Genomic DNA, 19,651 nt, shown 5'->3' on the forward strand with positions numbered 1-19,651 from the left:
AAACATGTTGCTGAAGAGTTTCGATAATTTGAGAATCAACACAAGCCGAATTTGGAAGAAATCGAAACTGTGAATCTCGGAGATGAAGAATGTGTTAAAGAAGTAAGATTCAGTGTCCATCTAACTGAAGCTCAAAGGAGAGACCTGATTCATTTGCTCAGGGAGTACATTGATGTATTTTCCTGGTCTTATAAATACATGTCAGGGGTGAGCACGAATAGGGTGTCCCACAAGTTGTCGATCAATCCAGATTTCAGTCCAGTAAAACAAAAGACTCGGAAGTTCAAGCCTGAGTTGAGTTTGAAGATCAAAGAGGAGATTACAAAGCAGATCGAGTCCCAAGTAGTGCAAGTGACGCAATATCCGACTTGGTTAGCTAATGTTGTTCCAGTTGCCAAGAAAGATGAAAAAATCAGAATTTGTGTTGACTACAGAGATTTCAACAAAGCTAGCCCAAAAGATAATTTTCCATTGCCAAACATTCACATCCTCATTGATAACTGTGCTAAGCATGAGATGCAGTCATTTGTGGATTGTTATGCGGGTTACCACCAGATCCTGATGGACGAAAAAGATGCAGAAAATACAGCTTTCATCACGCCTTGGGGTGTATATCATTATCGGGTGATGTTGTTTGGTCTCAAAAATGCCGGTGCTACTTACATGAGGGCTATGACGACCATTTTTCACGATATGATTCACAAGGAGATCGAGGTGTATGTAGATGATGTCATAATCAAGTCCCGCGAGAGTTCGGACCACTTGACTCACTTGAGAAAATTCTTTGATCGTTTACGCTGATACAATTTGAAGTTAAATCCCGCCAAGTGTGCTTTTGGAGTACCAGCTGGCAAGTTGCTGGGATTTATAGTCAGCAGGGTGTGTGAGCCCATCTTTAAGTTATTGAAAAAAAATGTCTCGACTAAGTGGACCGGAGAATGTCAAACTGCTTTTGATGCCATCAAGAACTATTTGTCCAATCCGCCGGTATTGGTCCCTCCGCGAGAAAGGAGTTAGTTATTGCTATATTTGTCTGTCTCAGATAACGCATTGGGATGCGTACTTGGTCAACATGACAAAATTGGAAAGAAAGAGCGAGTCATTTATTACTTGAGCAAAAAGTTCACTCCATATGAGGCTCGTTACACTCTTTTGGAGAGAATGTGTTGTGCTTTGACTTGGATCGCTCAAAAGTTGAGACATTATTTGTCTTCTTATACCACATATCTTATTTCCAGGATGGATCCGTTGAAGTATATTTTCTAGAAAGCAATGCCGACCGGGAAGTTGGCTAAATGGCAAATGATTTTGAGTGAGTTTGACATTGTGTATGTGACTCAGAAGGGGATAAAGGCGCAAGCTTGGCTGATCATCTTACAGAGAATCCAGTTGATGAAGAGTATGAACCGCTTAAGACTTATTTTCCCGATGAGGAAGTTTCGTTTATTGGTGAGGATATTTCTGAAGCGTACCTTGGTTGGAGAGTGTTCTTTGATGGAGCGGCGAATTATCAAGGGAAAGGAATCGGAGCGGTCTTAGTGTCAGAAACCGGTCAGCACTATCCTATGGCGGCTAAACTCCGATTTGAATGAAGCTTGCATCCTCAGTCTGAAGATGGCAATTGATATGAATGTTCACGAGTTCCTGGTTATTGGAGATTCAGATTTTCTGATTCATCAGGTTCAAGGGGAATGGGCCGTGAAAAACCAAAGATCACACCATATGTGCGGTATATATAGAAGTTGTGCAAGAGATTTCGCAAGATTGAGTTCAGACACACTCCCAGGACACAATGAGTTGGCCGATGCTCTTGCCACCATTGCGTCAATGATTAAGCATCCAGATACAAGTTATATTGATCCAATGGATATAGAGGTAAAAGAACAACTTGTTCATTGTTCACACGTCGAAGCGGAACCAGATGGTTTGCCTTGGTATTTTGACATCAAGAAGTATTTAGAGGAAGGGACTTATCCTGAGAATGCAACGTTCAACCAAAAGAAGTCGATACGTCGTATGGCCCTCAATTTCTTTGCAAGCGGGGAAATCCTTTATAGAAGGACTCCAGATTTAGGTCTTCTCAGATGTGTTGATGCTAGTGAAGCTGCAAAGCTTCTGGAACAAATACATGCTGGAGTTTGTGGTACTCACATGAACAGGCTCACTTTGGCGAGGAAGATCCTTCGAGCCGGCTATTTTTGGATGACTATGGAACATGATTGTTGCAAGTTTGTGCAGAAATGTCACAAATGTCAAGTGCATGGTGATTTAATTCGAGTGCCGCCTCACGAACTTAATGCTATAAGTTCACCTTGGCCTTTTATAGCTTGGGGCATGGATGTCATAGGTCCGATAGAGCCAGCCGCCTCTAACGGACAGAGATTCATTTTGGTTGCCATTGACTACTTCACCAAGTGGGTAGAAGCAGCTTCGTATAAGTCGGTGACCAAGAAAGTTGTAGCTGATTTTGTTCGCAACAATTTGATATGTAGGTTTGGAGTACCGAAATCCATCATTACTGATAATGGAGCAAACCTCAACAGTCATCTGATGAGAGAGATATGTGAACAATTCAAGATTACTCACCGAAACGCAACCGCCTATCGTCCCCAAATTAATGGAGCTGTAGAAGCCGTCAATAAGAACATCAAGAAGATTTTAAAGAAAATGATTGATAATCGCAGAGGTTGGCACGAGATGTTGCCATATGCTTTGTTGGGCTACCAAACGACTATCAGAACATCAGTTGGAGCTACTCCGTATTTGCTAGTATATGGAACAGAAGCAGTTATACCTACAGAAGTTGAAATACCTTCATTAAGAATTATCCGAGAAGCTGAATTGAGTGATGCTGAATGGGTTCGCAAACGGATTGATCAGTTAACATTGATTGATGAGAAGAGAATGGTTGCTGTTTGTCATGGACAACTATATCGACAGAGAATGATTCGTGCTTTCCACAAGAAGGTAAGAGCCAGAATGTTTGAGGTTGGTCAATTGGTCCTTAAACGCATTTTCCCTCATCAGGATGAGTACAAAGGGAAATTTGCACCAAATTGGCAAGGACCCTACATGGTTCGCAAAGTGTTATCTGGAGGTGCCTTGATCCTGTCGGAGAAAGATGGCACCGAATGGCCAAAACCGATCAACTCAGATGCTGTCAAGAGATATTATGTGTGAAGCTTCAGTTTGTACTTCGGTTATTTCCTTGTAATCGCTCTATTTGCTTGTAATTGCTTTGTTTAAAATCTATCCTTATGTAATGAACTACGTCTGACCTGAATTCTCAAAAATGAGATACGTAGGCGGCCTATGTCGGCCTCGGTCACCCTTTTATTCCCTTTTAATATTTTTCCTTGTGTTTGAACTACGTTCGACCTGAATTCTCAAGAATGAGATACGTAGGCGGTCTATGTCGGCCTTGATCGGTTTCTCTGTAATTTTCTTATTTTTTTTAATCCTCGAGAGGGGGAACTACATCTGACCTGATTCCTGCCTCAACGGGATACGTAGGCGCCATAAGGGTTCGGTCACATCTCCCATAAGGTTTTTATTTCTCTTTACAATAGAAACTGGGACATAATTTTTCAGAGGGACTCAAAAATTCTCAAGAAGAAGATCTCTCCAACAAAGTTGAGACTGAAGTTACTTTGAGATTTGCATCTGGGACAAAATTTTCGAGAAGATCTCAAAAATTGTGTGATTTGCTCACCAACAGTTCGAGATAAGTCAAGACAGTTAACTAGGACAGAATTTTTTTAGGATGACCTCAAAAATTTTAATAAGGTTCAGCGAGAGTTTAGAGAAACTTTGAATACTTCCCAACAAGTGATCAGACAGATCTCAAAACACCAACTCTGAATGACGTTCATTAAACTTAACGCGACATGACACTTGGCAGTGACTTTTTCCAAACATTACTTTTGAAAATATATTTTCCTCAGAAACTTTTCCTTCATGTTTCAATTATATTTGCATAAAAAAATGTTTTGTCTTATCTATCAAGAAGCGAGAGATCGGAGAAATCAACCGAAGATAGCAAGACAAGGAGCAGACAACCGAAGAGATCGACACAGATCAGTTCATTTAAAAGAAAAAAAACTAACAATTTTTCTGTGGACGCATGTCTATAAGTTTGCCTCAAGATCAACATATTCCACCATTCAATGAATATGGAGAAGTCAAAAGGGCAAAGAGCTCCCCAAAATTGACAATTTTTCTGTGGATGCAGGAAATATTTTATGCTGCTTATATCAAAGATTTTGGAATATGAGTAACATTATTTCATTCAATTCCCAACAAGGCGAAGTCCATAATGAGCGTGCAACTATGTTCAGAGATGGGACAGATGAAAACCACGAAGAGAGCAATATTATTATTTCCCAGGAACTAGAGATACATGGAAGACGTTTATCTGCATTATATTATCAGATATGATAATATTCCTACCCTGAAGGTTATTTATATCGTATTGTCGAATGAGAAGATATCACTACTCGGAGAGTCATTTATATCGTATTGTCAAATGAGATGATACCACTACTTCGAGGGTCATTTTTATTTATATTGTCGAATGAGACGATACCACTACCCAGAGAGTCATTTATATCATATTGTCAAATGAGATGATACCACTACTCTGAGGGTCATTTTTATTGTATTGTCGATTCAGACGATATCGCCACCCGAAAGATACCCGAAAGATCACCTATGTTGTCTGGTGAAGCATTATCTTCATTCGGTGCCAGGGATGGCATCATTAGAAAAGAGGTTCATTCATCGCGGGAAAAAGATTCATGCATTGCAAGAGAAGATTCATGCATCGCGAGAAAAGAGATTCATGCATTGCAAGAGAAGATTCATGCATCGCGTGAAAAAGATTCATGCATTACAAGAGAAGATTCATGCATTGCAAGAGAAGATTCATGCATTGCAAGAGAAGATTCATGCATCGCGGGAAAAAGATTCATGCATCGCGAGAAAAGGGACTCATGTATCGCAAAAGAAGATTCATACATCGCAAGAAAAAGGTTCACGCATCGCGAGAAAGGAATCCATGCATTGCAAGAGAAGATTCATGCATCGCGAGAAAAGGGATTCATTCATTGCAAGAGAGGATTCATGCATCGCGGAAAAGATTCATGCATCGCGGGAATTGAATTTTTGAATCACAAGAGAAAGATTTACCCATCACAAGAAAAATCAACATCAACTGCATCATTTTCTCTGCAAAAAATAACGAGATCAAGAGAACTGTTAACATATTACATCAACCTATTTTATTAATCAAAGGAAGAGTACATTGAAGATTATATTGCAAATATGAAACACTTGCTCTATTTGCTTTGCATCGAACCCGATGGAGTTGATGCTAAATGTTCAAGGAGAGCAATTAAGTGTCAACATTGTAAAAGACATTATCCCTCTATTTGAATTGCATTTTTATGCTAATGAGTTTTATCTCAATCTTTGTCGAGAGCATCCAAGAGGGTGAATTCTTAAAACAAACCACAGGTGCGGACGACATCAATTAGAATGCAGCACAACGTGGAACTTTTCTTAGCAGCGAACTGGGACATAGTCCAAAGAGGAGTGTCAAACTCTTACGACGCGAGCAGAGGAGCGACTTCCACCACAACCAAACCACACCCCTATTAGAAGGCATGTGGGTTTTTCTTTAAGTTTCATGGTTTCAGTTTCGCATCCGAAAATTTTGGTCTCTACCGGAAGCAGCTTTCTGATCTGAGTGACAATGCACCAAGAGCTTTGGAAATTATGTCCGTGTAAGTTCTTAATTATGGGTGTGAAGGGCACCACATTCATGACTAAGAGGTTTCAAGCCTCTTTTTCATACTCGACTGCTTTGTCACTTATCCAGAACCAAAGGCTATCTTGCATAATAGATTTTCTTTTCAACCGATTGAGTCGAACTACACGCGGTCTGATTCCCTAAATTGAGGGGTATGTAGGCAGGATCGGTGTTGAAACTCGGCTGTACTTTGACATTCGCTCTTAAATCTCATTCTCGAGCATTCTGGTATCTTCATAACTCGGTATAGGAATGACTTTTGAATTCTTTCAAAATCATGCGTCAAATCAAGCGTACTGAACTACAGGTGGCCTGAATTCTCATATAGCCTGAGATATGTAGGAAACCCATTTCCAGGGTTCGGCCATAATTCCTAGAGTCCGTACCAAATCATTTTTCCAAAAGATGAAGATGTGGTTGGTCAAAATCGGATTAGTCAATTTCATTTTCCTCGAATTTCTTGCATCAATCCAAGTAAAATGAGGGACAGTTGTTGGCACCTGATTTTGACCCTCCCCGATAATAATTAGTTTCCAAGCTTCTTATTTTTCAAACGATTTAGAATAGTTAGCTTTATAAAATTCAGAGTTTGTTTTAAATAATTTTAGTTGATTTTTATAATTTTTAAATAGTAAATATATTTCATATAGTTATATATGTGGATTTTGTTTTATTAATTTTGTTTAGTTTAAATCATAATTGCAATTTCAAATTTAATTAGTTGGTATTTAAATTAACTATTCTATGGTTAAGTTGATTATTTTATTTCGCTAAGATTAAGAAGCTCACTAATTAAATATTAATTCATTTTATTTAACTTTGGCCGAATTCACCGATTAAATTCAAATCGGCTAAGTTTTTAACTTCACTCGGTTGCAATCGTAGCCACTTCCTAACATTTCCTTCAACCCATATGGAGAGACCAGATTTTTGGGCCATTTATTCAGCCCAAAGATACAAATCAGCAGCCCTTTGTTGCTTCAAATTTTAGCACATTCATCTAGCCCATTTTCCAAATTCCTCAAACCCAACAAAATACTAACAATAACAGCATACACCAGCCCAAACCCGACCCATTTTCAATTCCTCTAAGAGAACCCAGAACGCTCCAACGTCCCCTTCACAGCAATAACACGTGAACAAGTCCCAAAACTGACCCCTGCGTTTGTTTCTTCCTCACACTACCAAATCCAGAACGAGCAGCTGCCCAGTACTGTTCCAGCAGTGCATTTCCAGCAACCAGGCACGCGGAATCGTCCTTGCAACGTGAGATCGCTCCACGTCGAGTATAAGGACATGGGGATCGATCTGAGGCGTTGGTCTGCCTTCCCTCTTCCGGAATAGAGTTAAAGCTTCAGAAAAGGGTGTTTAGCCAGAAAGGTGAAAGTTTTGGAGTTTTTGAATTTTGATATTTTGGCCTTTTTTAATTTGATTTTTGATCCTTTTCTCGGCCCTTTTATTGAAACCCTATTTCCTGCTATATATATTTGGTCTATTACTGTTAAGGGAGGAATTTTTTTTTGAGTGGGAGAAAATATTAAAGAAATTAGTTGAAATTTGGGAGAGAATATATATTAAGTTAGGAAAAAGTTGGGGAAATTGAAGCTTGAGACAGTAAGAAAAGCATAAGAGAGAGCTGAAATTTACATTTAGGTCAATAGTGTTCATATTTCTGAAATCTCTGGGTCATTTGCTCGGAATCCGAGTTTTCGTTGGAATCTTTCGTGTTGATTCTCTGCCTCTCGAGTCGAGCCTGTGGCGGTGGAAGTCAGCTTCAAGTCTTGTTCGTCTCCGTTTGCTGCCCGGAAAAAGGTAATGCTTTCTCCTTTGTAATACTTTCCTCATCTTCTCTGTTCCAGCATGATGGCTATAGTTGTGCTTTTATTTTGTTCGCTATTATTTGTTATTGAGTTCTGGATGGTTTGATAGTGCCTATTTCTTTAAGCGAATTCAGTATAGTTGGATTCCTCTGTTTCAAGTTTATTTTGTCGTCCTTTTCTCGTACTCGTTTTGGATGTTCGAATCCATATTTCCTTGTTGTCGATGTCTTAAGACGTCAAAATGGGCACTCATTTCGTTAGTGTTGATGTTATGAGCTATTTCTTCTTCAAATGAAAGATAATTTCTCAAACTGTCTAATATGGAAATTGGATATTGTATTGTATACTGTTTGAAATTAAGATTGTATTCTTGTTTGAGATTAAGTCGTGGCTGCCCTTCCTTTCTTGTATATTTGTTTGGTTTTGGGCATTTCAGTCCTTGAATTTCTCTGTTTGTTGTTACGTGTATACTTGTTCAAGCATTCTGTTGGAAAGTGGTGTCAATCAAGTGTATATTTCTTGGTTGTTTTCTTGTCGATTTGAACCATATAAAGTTGATCAGTTGTTGTTAAGTTTTGAAAGAATTAGGCTTACTTTTGTTGTTGTGAATAGCTTGAGGTTCATGTCTTAATTGGAGCTGCATTTTAACGGTGCTTCCTAAGATTTTGCTAAGTTCGAAATATGGTGTGAGCTGTTTTTTCCTTAAGAGTTTATATCTGCTAATTATTTGGTTGCCACTTTGTTTCTTTCTCTTCCATTCTTGTCACGTCTTAGTTCATGTTTGTTCGAAATACTTATCGTCCTCCTCGATATGCCCCTATATGTGATAGTTTAAGATTGATTTTGCTCGGTCTGTCGGCTCATCCATTCTGCCATAGCTTACATGAGTAGTTGTACTGTTGTGGGTCTCAATTTGTCCCCGTTAATTGGATCTCACTGACTAAATATGTTTGTTTTAGTTGGTGATTACCTTCAGTTTAATCTTGGTAGATTAGTTGGTTATGTGAGCTAATTTAATTGCATTCTTGAAATTTATTCGACCATGTATAGCGTCACGATTTTAGATTTCGAGTTGTAAACTCAGTTTCCTTATCAAAGTTTGTTCCTTAGGATGCATATGAGTTCAAATATTATTAAAGTCTAAGCATGCTAGGAAGTAGGCATCAAAATTTTATATTTGTATATGTTTCTGTATGTGGTTTGTTAATATCATCGCGATTTCCACATTTTTTAAATGAACATACTTTTGGTCTTTTGTTGTTTGGGAGCCAACTGGAAGATGTTTTTTTTTTTATATATATAAGTTATCATATTCTGTCCAGCATATGCATTGGGTTATATTTCTTGTGGCTTTACTTTATTATTTCTATAGAAGGCATTTGAGGGAGTGTATATTAATGTCTTTTTTCTTTTTTTTCCTACTCTCTTTACATGTGATGCTTCGCCGAGTCTATTCGGACTCTTTTTCATCATCTCCCTACATTTTCGGGTATCGAAGTCAGCCTTTGGTGTTCGAGGGCGAAAGGGAAGCTAATGCAAGCCTCCAAAAGCTCAAAAAGAGCAGTATATGCTGCTATACAGCAACTGTACACATGATATACAGGGCAGAAAAATAAAATGCAGGTTGCGGGGGTCAAAATAGACTGAATACACTCGGTATACAGTCTAATATACACAAAAATGTGCCTGAACACGACCCATATACAACGATATACCTTTGTTGTATACACAGGTGTTTGGGAGCGAAAATGGGCTGAAGAGGCCCAAAAACGCAGCAAAGGCCCAAATTCAATTTTCTTGCCTACGCTTTGTTTTATTCGTTCGACTAACGCTTTCATTTTTTATGGTTAAATTTAATTAAACCCCAAAGGTAGTCATTTCTCTTTTATATTTTTAAAATAAATATTCATTCATATAATTTATTTACTTAGCTTTTATTTAATTTTGGTCTTGTTATCTCCCTAAGTCATTTCCCTTAGAAAAATTTCCCTTTAGTTCATCCCCCCTTAAGATAATAATAATAAAAATAATAATAAATATATAAAATAAAAAATAGTCATAAATGAGTTCTTTTACTTATTTAAAATCTCAAAAAAATAGTTAAAATAAATGAGTTCTTTTACTTATTTAAAATTTCGAAAAAAAAATTAGTTAAAATAAATGAGTTCTTTTACCTAGTTAAAATTTCAAAAAGTTAGTTTAAATAAATGAGTTTTTTTTTACTTGGTTAGAATCTCAATAAAATTAGTTAAATAAAATGAGTTCTTTTATTTAGTTAAAATTTTAAAATTAGTCAAAGTCATTAGGAGTTCTTTTACTTAGTTGAAATTTCAAAGTTAGTCAAAAATCACTTTTTGTCAAATCGCCGGTCAACCGCAAGTTAGCGGGCATTCCGAGGGCCTAACACCTTCTCGGAATATACATTGAATTTCGAACCCTTTTTCAATTGATTTTATCTATTTAAGTCTTTTGAAAAAAAAAAAACTTGCATTTTTCTTGATTTTTTACTAAAAATTAAGTGGCGACTCTGTTCTTTGGAAAATTTGATTTCTCTTAAATCATAAGTTTAATCGATTTTTCGAAAACTAAGTCATTTTTTCTTTTATAAATACATTTAAATAAAACAATAATTACATTTAGAAATTTACTTAAGGCTAAGTTATTTATCTTTAGATATACATTTTTTTAAGAAAATAAGTAGGGAAGTATGCTTATATATTTAACAAGACAAATGTGACTATAGAATAAGTTCTAATAGTTAGGCCCTTTTTTTTTTTACTATCTCCTTCATAAAAATGTATTGACTATTCTTACTTTTTTTTGGATCAAACATTGCTAAAAACATTTTAATTTTTTAACATGCCATTTCAAAATTTTAGATATGCCAACAGGTTCAAATACAAGGTACATACATATATATGTCATACATATAAAGGTATATATTCTATATTTTCTCCACATAACCTAGTATTATCTACTATCTTTTTTACTAATGTTATTTATTTATTTTTATAATTTATAAATGCCTACACTTAAATTTACATATTACTTTACTACATATAATCTATTGTCAATTTGTCTATACATGTAAATAAATAATAAGTGTTCATATGTTCTAAACAACTTACATGTATATACTATACTTTATAATAAACTAATTTAAGATCACAAACTCTATCTAATATTTTAACATTTAGTATCATTATTATTTATTTATTTTAATTTTTTTAGGAAACTCTATTTTTATCCAAATTATATATTACATATTACTACATATTTACACTCCACTACTATCTTATTTTATTTTTCACGTCTTAATGAAATAAAATATTTTCATAAATTCAACATCTATATATTTCTTAGGATAACTTTACTATGATACATCTATATTTTTTAACATATAAAAATTAACATACTTTTAAGTACATCTATTTATTTTTACATGATAAAATACTACTATTAAATCTATTTTATAAGGCATATATATGTCGTATCTTGTATTTTACTCTTTTCTTAAACTAACCAATTAACTTATCATTGTTTTTAAAGCAAATAAATAAATAAGTTTTCCTAATCATATTTTCATAAATTGAGTTTAAGGACTATCTTTGGATAGGTTCTGAGGGGTGCTTAACACCTTCCCCTCGAGTAACCAAAACCCTTACTCAGAATCTCACTGGTTTCGCAAATCAAAACAGAGTTTACATTTACATATTTTAAAAATGGTTTTCCTAATATTTTCCTTAAAATTTAGGTGACGACTCTAATACAAAACAATTTTTTTTTTCCAAAAAACAGAGTGACAGCCGTATTATGTTGTGAACTGTTTCGGCTAGTTCGAAATATGGTGCGACAAACAAAAAACCTTAATGATATCATATATATAGTATCATTGTCTAATGAGTAATTTCTGAATTAGAAACTGTAATGATACCACAACAATATACATATATTATTATAATATCATTGACTAATGAGTCATTTCTGAACAAGAAACATTAATGATATCACAAAAATATACATATACTCTTATATTATCATTGACTAATGAGTCATTTCTGAACAAAAAATCTTAAAATTTGAAATCTTTCAAAGATCGAATTTTAAAATTCAACATGTCGTAAAGTTAAATCGTTTAGAGCGAATAATATGTCAAAAGACAAGAGAAGGTCATATAAAATCCAGGATTATTTAAAGGAGATTTGATCTGGTTGAAATTGAAAAATTTAGTTTGTTGAGAAAGATGGAATTGTGCAATGTATCAATATTGTATATCAGTGTATATGAATGTTGATATATCTCTAATATATAGTTATACACTATTTATATAATTTTGAATATTTTTTTTACCAATGATACATTTACGTAAGAAGCCCAAAAAGAAAAGCAGCGAACATAAAAGAAAGAAGAAGACCAACAAAAAATCTAAAAAGTCTACAAATTTGGGATATCAATTTCTTGGGACATTCGTTTAGCAATATTTTTCACCGAACCACCATTTATGTCTTTATTCCTATATATAATATAGTAGAGGTGATAAGTAGATATGTTAAGTTAGATTTGAATAGGTTAAAATGAATTTGACTAACAAATAAAAGGAATTGGGCCAAATTTTTGTCAAGTTTTAATTACTCTATTTATTCGTTTATATTTTTTAACCGATTTTTTTGTTATTACTATATAATAATATATCAAATTAAAAATAATAATGTTTTATAATTTTCTTGACAAGATTTTTTTATAGATTATTACTTTGGCGAGATATCTACCCAATCTTTTATAAACTGAAATGGATTAGGCAGAAAATTGGCGGGTCAATAATCAGCTCAAACATGAATGAATTGAGTAAATTATGGATTCATTGGCTAATTTTTCCACTTGTAATTTATAGCGATAATGGTCACTCAACTTTGAATAGTTCACTTAGAAAGTCACTCAACTTTGAGTTATTCACTTGGAAAGTCACTCAACTTTGTTTTATAACTCAAAAGTCACTCAACTATTGATATTTCACTTAGAAAGTCACTCAAATATCGGTATTTCACTTAGAAAGTCACTCAACTATTGGTATTTCACTTAGAAAGTCATCCAACAAATTTAAATAATTTATTCAATAAACTTTTATTGAAATCTAATTTTTATTTTAAACTATTTTTTTTAACAAATAATAAAATGTTTATTTAATTATCTTATTGACTCACTCCAATTATTTAACTTACAATTATTTTTGAAAAAAAACGTACATCACCATAGACGAATTAAGTATGCTGAAAAATGATCCAAAAAAGAAGAAGATTGGAATTGAACGGGAGTAATCAAGGAGTAATTAAAAAAAACGCACAGTAGCATATAGTAATCTTTTATTATTATTTAAGAAAATAGTTTTAAAAAAATTGTATTCAACAAAATTTAATAAAATAATTAAAAAAGAGCATCTTTCTGTTAAAAACAGTTTAAAGAAAAAATTGTATTTAACAAAATTTAATGAAAAAATTATTTAAATTGCTTGGGTGACTTTCTAAGTAAAATATCAATAGTTGAGTTACTTTCTAAGTGAAATGACAATAGTTGAGTGACTTTTGAGTTATAAAACAAATTTGAGTGACTTTCTAAGTAAACTATTCAAAGTTGAGTGACTTTCTAAGTGAACTATTCAAAGTTGGGTGACCATCTGAGATATTATCTCGTAATTTATAGTAAGGGACACAAACTCTCTCCGAGAAAAAAACCCAACAATGACTATGATTAGTTTTAGTCCCAAATAAATTTGAGTAAATTATATGAACCTTCACTAATAATAAGTTGGTTAGATTTATGCTGGTGGTAAGGTTACAACAATTGTTTTCCTTTTTCGTGTTTGAAATCGATAATATAAGCAAGCTTAAACGAATGACGTTTACTAGGAAAGGACCAACTAAATAAATTAAATCAAATTCACTTTTAAAAACATAAATGAACTCTTTGATTGGACTACTACATAATGCCATCGAAAGGATACCTAAAACGCGTGATGAGTTAAGTAGCATGATTCGATTTGTTTAGTTTGGGACCATCTTTAACATTTAGCTTTTGGATTGAGATGTAGGGATTAGTATTATAAGTTTGTGGATGACAATCATTTTGTTAAATCATTCAAGTTTTTACATTATATGGTAAAGAACAAGTTCATAATATTGAAATTACGACACTTGTTAATTTTCTCCAATGTGACTGTTCTAGAAAAAATCATCTCTTTTATACTATTTACATAATAGTTCGTAGAAAAAGAGGAAGGAGACAAAAAACATCAATTAAAGATAAATAGAATACCAAAAACTTGACATGAAATTTAAGAAAGTTTAAATTTTTTTGAATCGTGTGATCTTAAATTAAAAATAAACAAAATGTATTAAAATTTTCTTTAATCTTATCGTCTTACACATGCTTATGGAAAGCTAGAATTAAAAAATTATCAAATAGGAAGAAGTAATAAATGTCATGCCCTTGATGAAGTGTCACCCCCAATTGTAAAAGTTACTGAGACTAGCTATGATAGTAAGAAAGGTAGCTAGGAAAGTACATAATAGGTGGTTTATTAGAGGGAAAATGACCAAATCAAGAATTACAAAAAAAACACTTTCCAGAGAGAGCCTATGATCTATGAAATGTTGAAATTGGAATTAAGGGAAGAGACAATTTTGGAGCAGGATATGTGTTTGTGGAGTGGATTGTTTTGTTGTAATGATTAATGCACGCATGTGAATAGGTGGGTACGTTATGGTTTTGTCTTTGTGGAAAGGTGACAATTTCAAAATAATTAAAATTTAAATCCCCAATTATATTATTCATGATCTACTAGTATCTATATATCTCTCAGGATGGGTCTTAATTACTTTTTAGAGAAACTACCCTTCACTACCATACTTATTATTATTATCATCTGTATTTTCAAAATATTATATATCTTAGCGCTAATTAAGAGTTTTCTACATATTTTACAGTTAGATATATGTATTTTTGCTACCAAATACACAAAAATAGGAAGAGAGACGAGTGAGATTCGTATGTATCTTAGATACATGCAAATCACACTAGATACACATTAGATACATGCATCTACGTGTATCTGGAGTGATTCACATGTTATCTCAGATATATGAGAGAGTGGCGAGCCAGATGAGAGAGAGGCTATGAAGGCGAACGAGATTTTGCTATGTATCCAGATACATGTGCCTTCACTTGGATACAATGCATCTCGAACAAATTAAACTTAAATTTTATCCCATGTATCTGAGATACATGTATCTGGACATAACTAGAGGCACCAAAATCTGATAAAATACGTAATGTTGCAAAGTAGAGTGTATCTGAGTAATTAACTTCTAAACTAATTAGATTTATGTAAATTCCCTTTTAACTTTTCCATTTGGGTTGAGGTAATTAATTCTCATCCTTTTTAGTTTATTCACTTTTTAGCATTATATGTAAAGATAAAAAACAATTTGTTTGTTATCATATGTTGAAAAAGAAAAAAAAAAGAAGTGGTACAAACACACACATTGAAAAACAATAACTAATCAACCATAGATTAATTAATAGTGCATGTTTATAGAGGTGAATTATGAAATATTAGCGTGTGGACCTTAAATTAGGGTTTGTTAAGTTGATCATTGATGGGACATAAGCAAGTTAAATCTTAGTAATGGATTGCTACTTGCTTTGCTTCTACGTTTAATTTGAGTATTTTTCAGCTGGATTCTCCTTATGTTTGTATATTATCCTAGCCAATTAATATAACATTACAATGGAGTGTAGCAAAATTGGAAAGTCAATGACTCCCTTCGTAAAATAATTAAGTAATAAAAAGTGTACTCTAATTTTTATTTTTTTTTGCGTATTTTTTTGTTAACTGAATTATTTAAATAAAATGTTCATATAATCTAATATAGCATCTCAGATCGACTGAAGGATAAAGGATCTGAAGTAATTGTGTTATCACCCAAATATTATAATTATTATTAGTAGTAATATTACTTTTATTATTTTTATTATAAGTTGGTACATGTTGTACAGATAAGTGAGGAAATAATGATAAAATTTATTTCTCAATGAATTAAACAGTATATTTACATACCTATTAAATTCTAGTTTTTTGTTCTCCTCTATGTACACATTTATTTTTGACTGTTTAATTTCTACTCGTTTTCTCTGATGTAGTTATTTTATTTGTGATGTTTGATTTGATTCACATATACGTCGAAAAATAAGTTCTTTTGTCTCTCATCTTGTTTAATAGAAAATTAACGAAGACAAGTGGTTCATAAGTTGGAAATTCATTGGATAATTGATCGTCCATTTGCCTTTCTCCAATCAATATATACCTGCGAATGGAGAACTTTTTTTAATTTTTTTTTTTATCATAGTATAATGGTGTGACCTTTACATTGACATAAAATTACAAAGCTAAGGAGAGCTTAAGCTCGACCCATTGTTCTAAATCACAAATAATTATTGAATCGCAAAAATTAAAATTGTGACAAAAATTATGCAAGTTTTGCTCAAATTTACAAGTCCAACATGATAAACTGCGAATAGAGAAATTATTGATAAGGAGTCACCCCATTGGGCCAGTGAATTTCAAATTACATGTCCCATCTTCATATATATGATATCATGTGCGATTATGTATTTGGTGTAGCTTATTATCTTACTAAATTGTTCTACTCTTCTTCAAATTAAAGATGATTGATTAAAGTTATGTAAAGTCGCACAACGACAACCAAGTCTATATATGTGTACATATCAAAGCTAATATAAAGGTCATGTCAGTTATTTGTGTCACATAGTGTTATGCAATTTGTATTCCAAAAATACTAGTGATAACAAAAACTTTGCAGAAACAGTAAATTTCCAAAGTTTAAATCACCCAGTGAAAAATATAAATTAATTAACAAAAACTAAAATCTGTAAACGTACCAGAATCCGTATGAAACAGAATGGAAAGAAAATCAAGCCCACTGAATGCAAAGTGTCCCCTTAAGGAAATTATCCCACTCTAGTGTCCGAGGTTTGAATTGGAATATATCCTCTCAAGATAGAACAATCTTAATCACCAGTGTATTGATACACAAAACTCAGGTATCAGCGAGCCACTCAACGACAGCAAAGTACACGAATAAATTTGTGCAGAAGAAGAAGAAGAAGTCAGAAATTTCGTAAGTGAAAAGTCTGAGGATTCACATGTATTTATAGCCAAGAAGCACTGATTCCGAAAGGTTGCAACCTTTCAGAAACCACTCAACCATTCATGAAAGTTTGCAACCTTTCAAACGGTCATGGGTGTTCCTAAAAGTTGCAACCTTTCAGAACGGCCATCTCCAATGGTGGAAAATTCAAATAAAACGGGAAAGTGTTTTAAATAAAACGTGTTGCGCGGATCCGAGTCGGATCGAGTCGTTTCGGCTAATTATTTAAATAAATAAAACATTGGCCATTTAATTTAATTAATAATTAACTAAATAATTAAAACAAACTTTGTCCAAAAATTTAATCTCTTGATCATTTTCCAAAGCAGGAGCCGAGCGACGACGACGACGGTGTGAGGGGGGTCCCTCTTTCCAACCCTTTTAACAACTAATAGAAGTGTTTCTCTATTTAAACACTTCCATTTTTATTTCCACCACCAATGAGGGAGAAATGTCTTTTTACATAAGAGAATCTTTTCAAATTCCTCTTTTCATCTTCCCTCTATTTCCCATTAATTCTTGCTATATACCCCACACATATAGCTGTAGGTACAGCCAGGATTGAGATATATAACTCATCTAAAAAATTAAATAAAATAAGATTAGAATTAAAAGGGAATAAAATTAAGAAGAAAGAGGCCTGCAAGTAAAATACATTTCTTAATCTCAATACGGGATTTCGTCCCTAGTCGCGATAACTATGGACTGACTAGGAACATATTTCATGAATTTGTTAACACAAATGCACTATATGAGACTTTGAGCCAAATATACTAAATTCGACCAAACCTGTATCATCATGCAGACTACTCTCTCCGCCTTACCTCTTAGATGTGAACGTTATACTTTGTTAGATGCTATAATTAGATAGGGAAAGTTATATATATATATATACATATAGTACACTGATACCTAAAAATTAAATAACATAAGATTAGAATTAAATGGAAGAAAATTAAGAAGAAAGAGACTTGCAAGTAAAATACATTTCTTGATCTCAAATTGGGATTTCGTCCCTAGTGGCGATAAGTATGTACTAGTTATGAACATATTTAATGAATTTTTAACATAAATAAACTACTTAAGACTTTGAACCAAATATACTGAATTTGGTCAAACCTGCATACATGTTACTAGCTGTAAGTGTAATATTTTTATTAGATGCTAAAATTGGATAGTTAAGTTATATATAACGCAGATATATACCTAATTAATAAAGGAAACATAAAAAATCCTTTAAGAAATGGATTCACCCACATTATTGGAAGAGTAGTAGAAAAGGTACAAATGATGATGCTTTTGACAAGGATAAAAGTTTGACTTAACACTTGAATTGAATGAAATGTACTCTTAAGTAAAATATTGGAGACACGTGACTTTGAAAATTTACATGTCTAGACACGGACATTCATAATATTGATGCTTAGCATATTTGAACTTATTGTGCGTAACTTTAACGATTTATCTCGTTAAAAATATTAAATTCAGATGAATTTATTATCGAAAGCATTTCAAAGAGAGAGGAATCTGTCTCGTGACACCTTCATCGAAATTAGAGGAGTGGAGATAGAAGGTGTCAAAAATATTCATGAGTTGTAATATGCAAGTGTATAACTTGTATTTATATATGTAAGTATCTTTTATATTAGCTGTCAAATGACTCCAAACACTTCTCACGGGGGATTTCTATCTTTGGACACAACCCTCTTTCCCTCCTTTGCCGTCATTTCTTGTCCATTTCTCTCATTTTAATCATTTCAACTTTCATGCAAAAATTATAATATTTTTAAGTGAAATTTCCTTTTTGTCCCTTCAAACTTTCTTTTTAAAAAAAATAAAATATATAGTTAACCAAGGATATTGGTATTCTTAATGCTTATTCCAAAGGCATAATACATAAATATATATGTTCTTTACATTGGTTACTGATATATATGTCTTTGAACTTTGAGTTTGCGCAAGTAAATACTTAAACTTGTATAAAATTGAACAAGTAGACACATGTATGCGTCCTATGTAAAATAATACATGTATGACTCAACATAGGACATAAATTGCCATGTAGGATGTCTGTAAGACGCATGTGTCTATTTGTTCAATTTTATACAAACTTAAGGGTTTACTTGTGCATAAATGACACATTTATGTATTATGCATATTCTAAACTTCAACTGATTATTGTACGAGAAGGGACATAGCCACATACATTGGTGGGTGATCAATTGAACACCCTTTGTCGAAAAATTATATCATATATATAAAAAATTATAGAAAGTTTTATATATAGGAGATACAAATAAACAGTTACAAGATCCTTAATCAAAGATATACTTGTGATAAACATAGGTTTTTACCAACCCTCCTCCACCCCCAACAACTTTAGGGATAAATTCATGTCATGCATTTGTTATTATTTGTATGGCTATTTATTTTCTGCTTACGCATGGTAAGATACTTAAGATTTAGTAAATCCAATTTGTCACATATAAACCAAAAAATAGTAGTTGATTCTTCTCATAATTTTAAATTTATCTTGATAAAGTGATTCCCTTTTTTTCTTCTAGTATTGTGGGTGATTTTATTAGTATAAAAACCTAATATAAACATGATAATTTATAAATAATTTAGTTGATATGCTTCGTTAAATATGTAATGCAATCTTGTTACAATTACGTTTTAGCTATCTGCCACCCTCACTTGTACAATTCTTGTCTAACGTTGCACATTTGGAATAACAGTTAAAGAATGAAAAAAAGGCTCACATTGTGGTTAATAAGATGGGTGTACTCCTTATAAGG

At 33.1% G+C, this 19,651-nt stretch overlaps 1 protein-coding gene across 1 annotated transcript; it reads left to right on the forward strand.

Annotated features, from left to right (window-relative positions):
- Nucleotides 1–2,697: 2,697 nt before the first annotated feature.
- On the forward strand, nucleotides 2,698–3,180 carry LOC125817182 (uncharacterized). Its single transcript, XM_049496731.1, has one exon. It carries the CDS (start codon nucleotides 2,698–2,700, stop codon nucleotides 3,178–3,180), a length of 483 nt encoding a protein of 160 aa, XP_049352688.1.
- Nucleotides 3,181–19,651: the final 16,471 nt, after the last annotated feature.

This window comes from Solanum verrucosum, unplaced genomic scaffold (genome assembly GCF_900185275.1).
Source record: "Solanum verrucosum unplaced genomic scaffold, falcon-dt-bn FXZP01000094.1, whole genome shotgun sequence".
In the NCBI taxonomy this organism is placed as follows: Eukaryota; Viridiplantae; Streptophyta; class Magnoliopsida; order Solanales; family Solanaceae; genus Solanum; species Solanum verrucosum.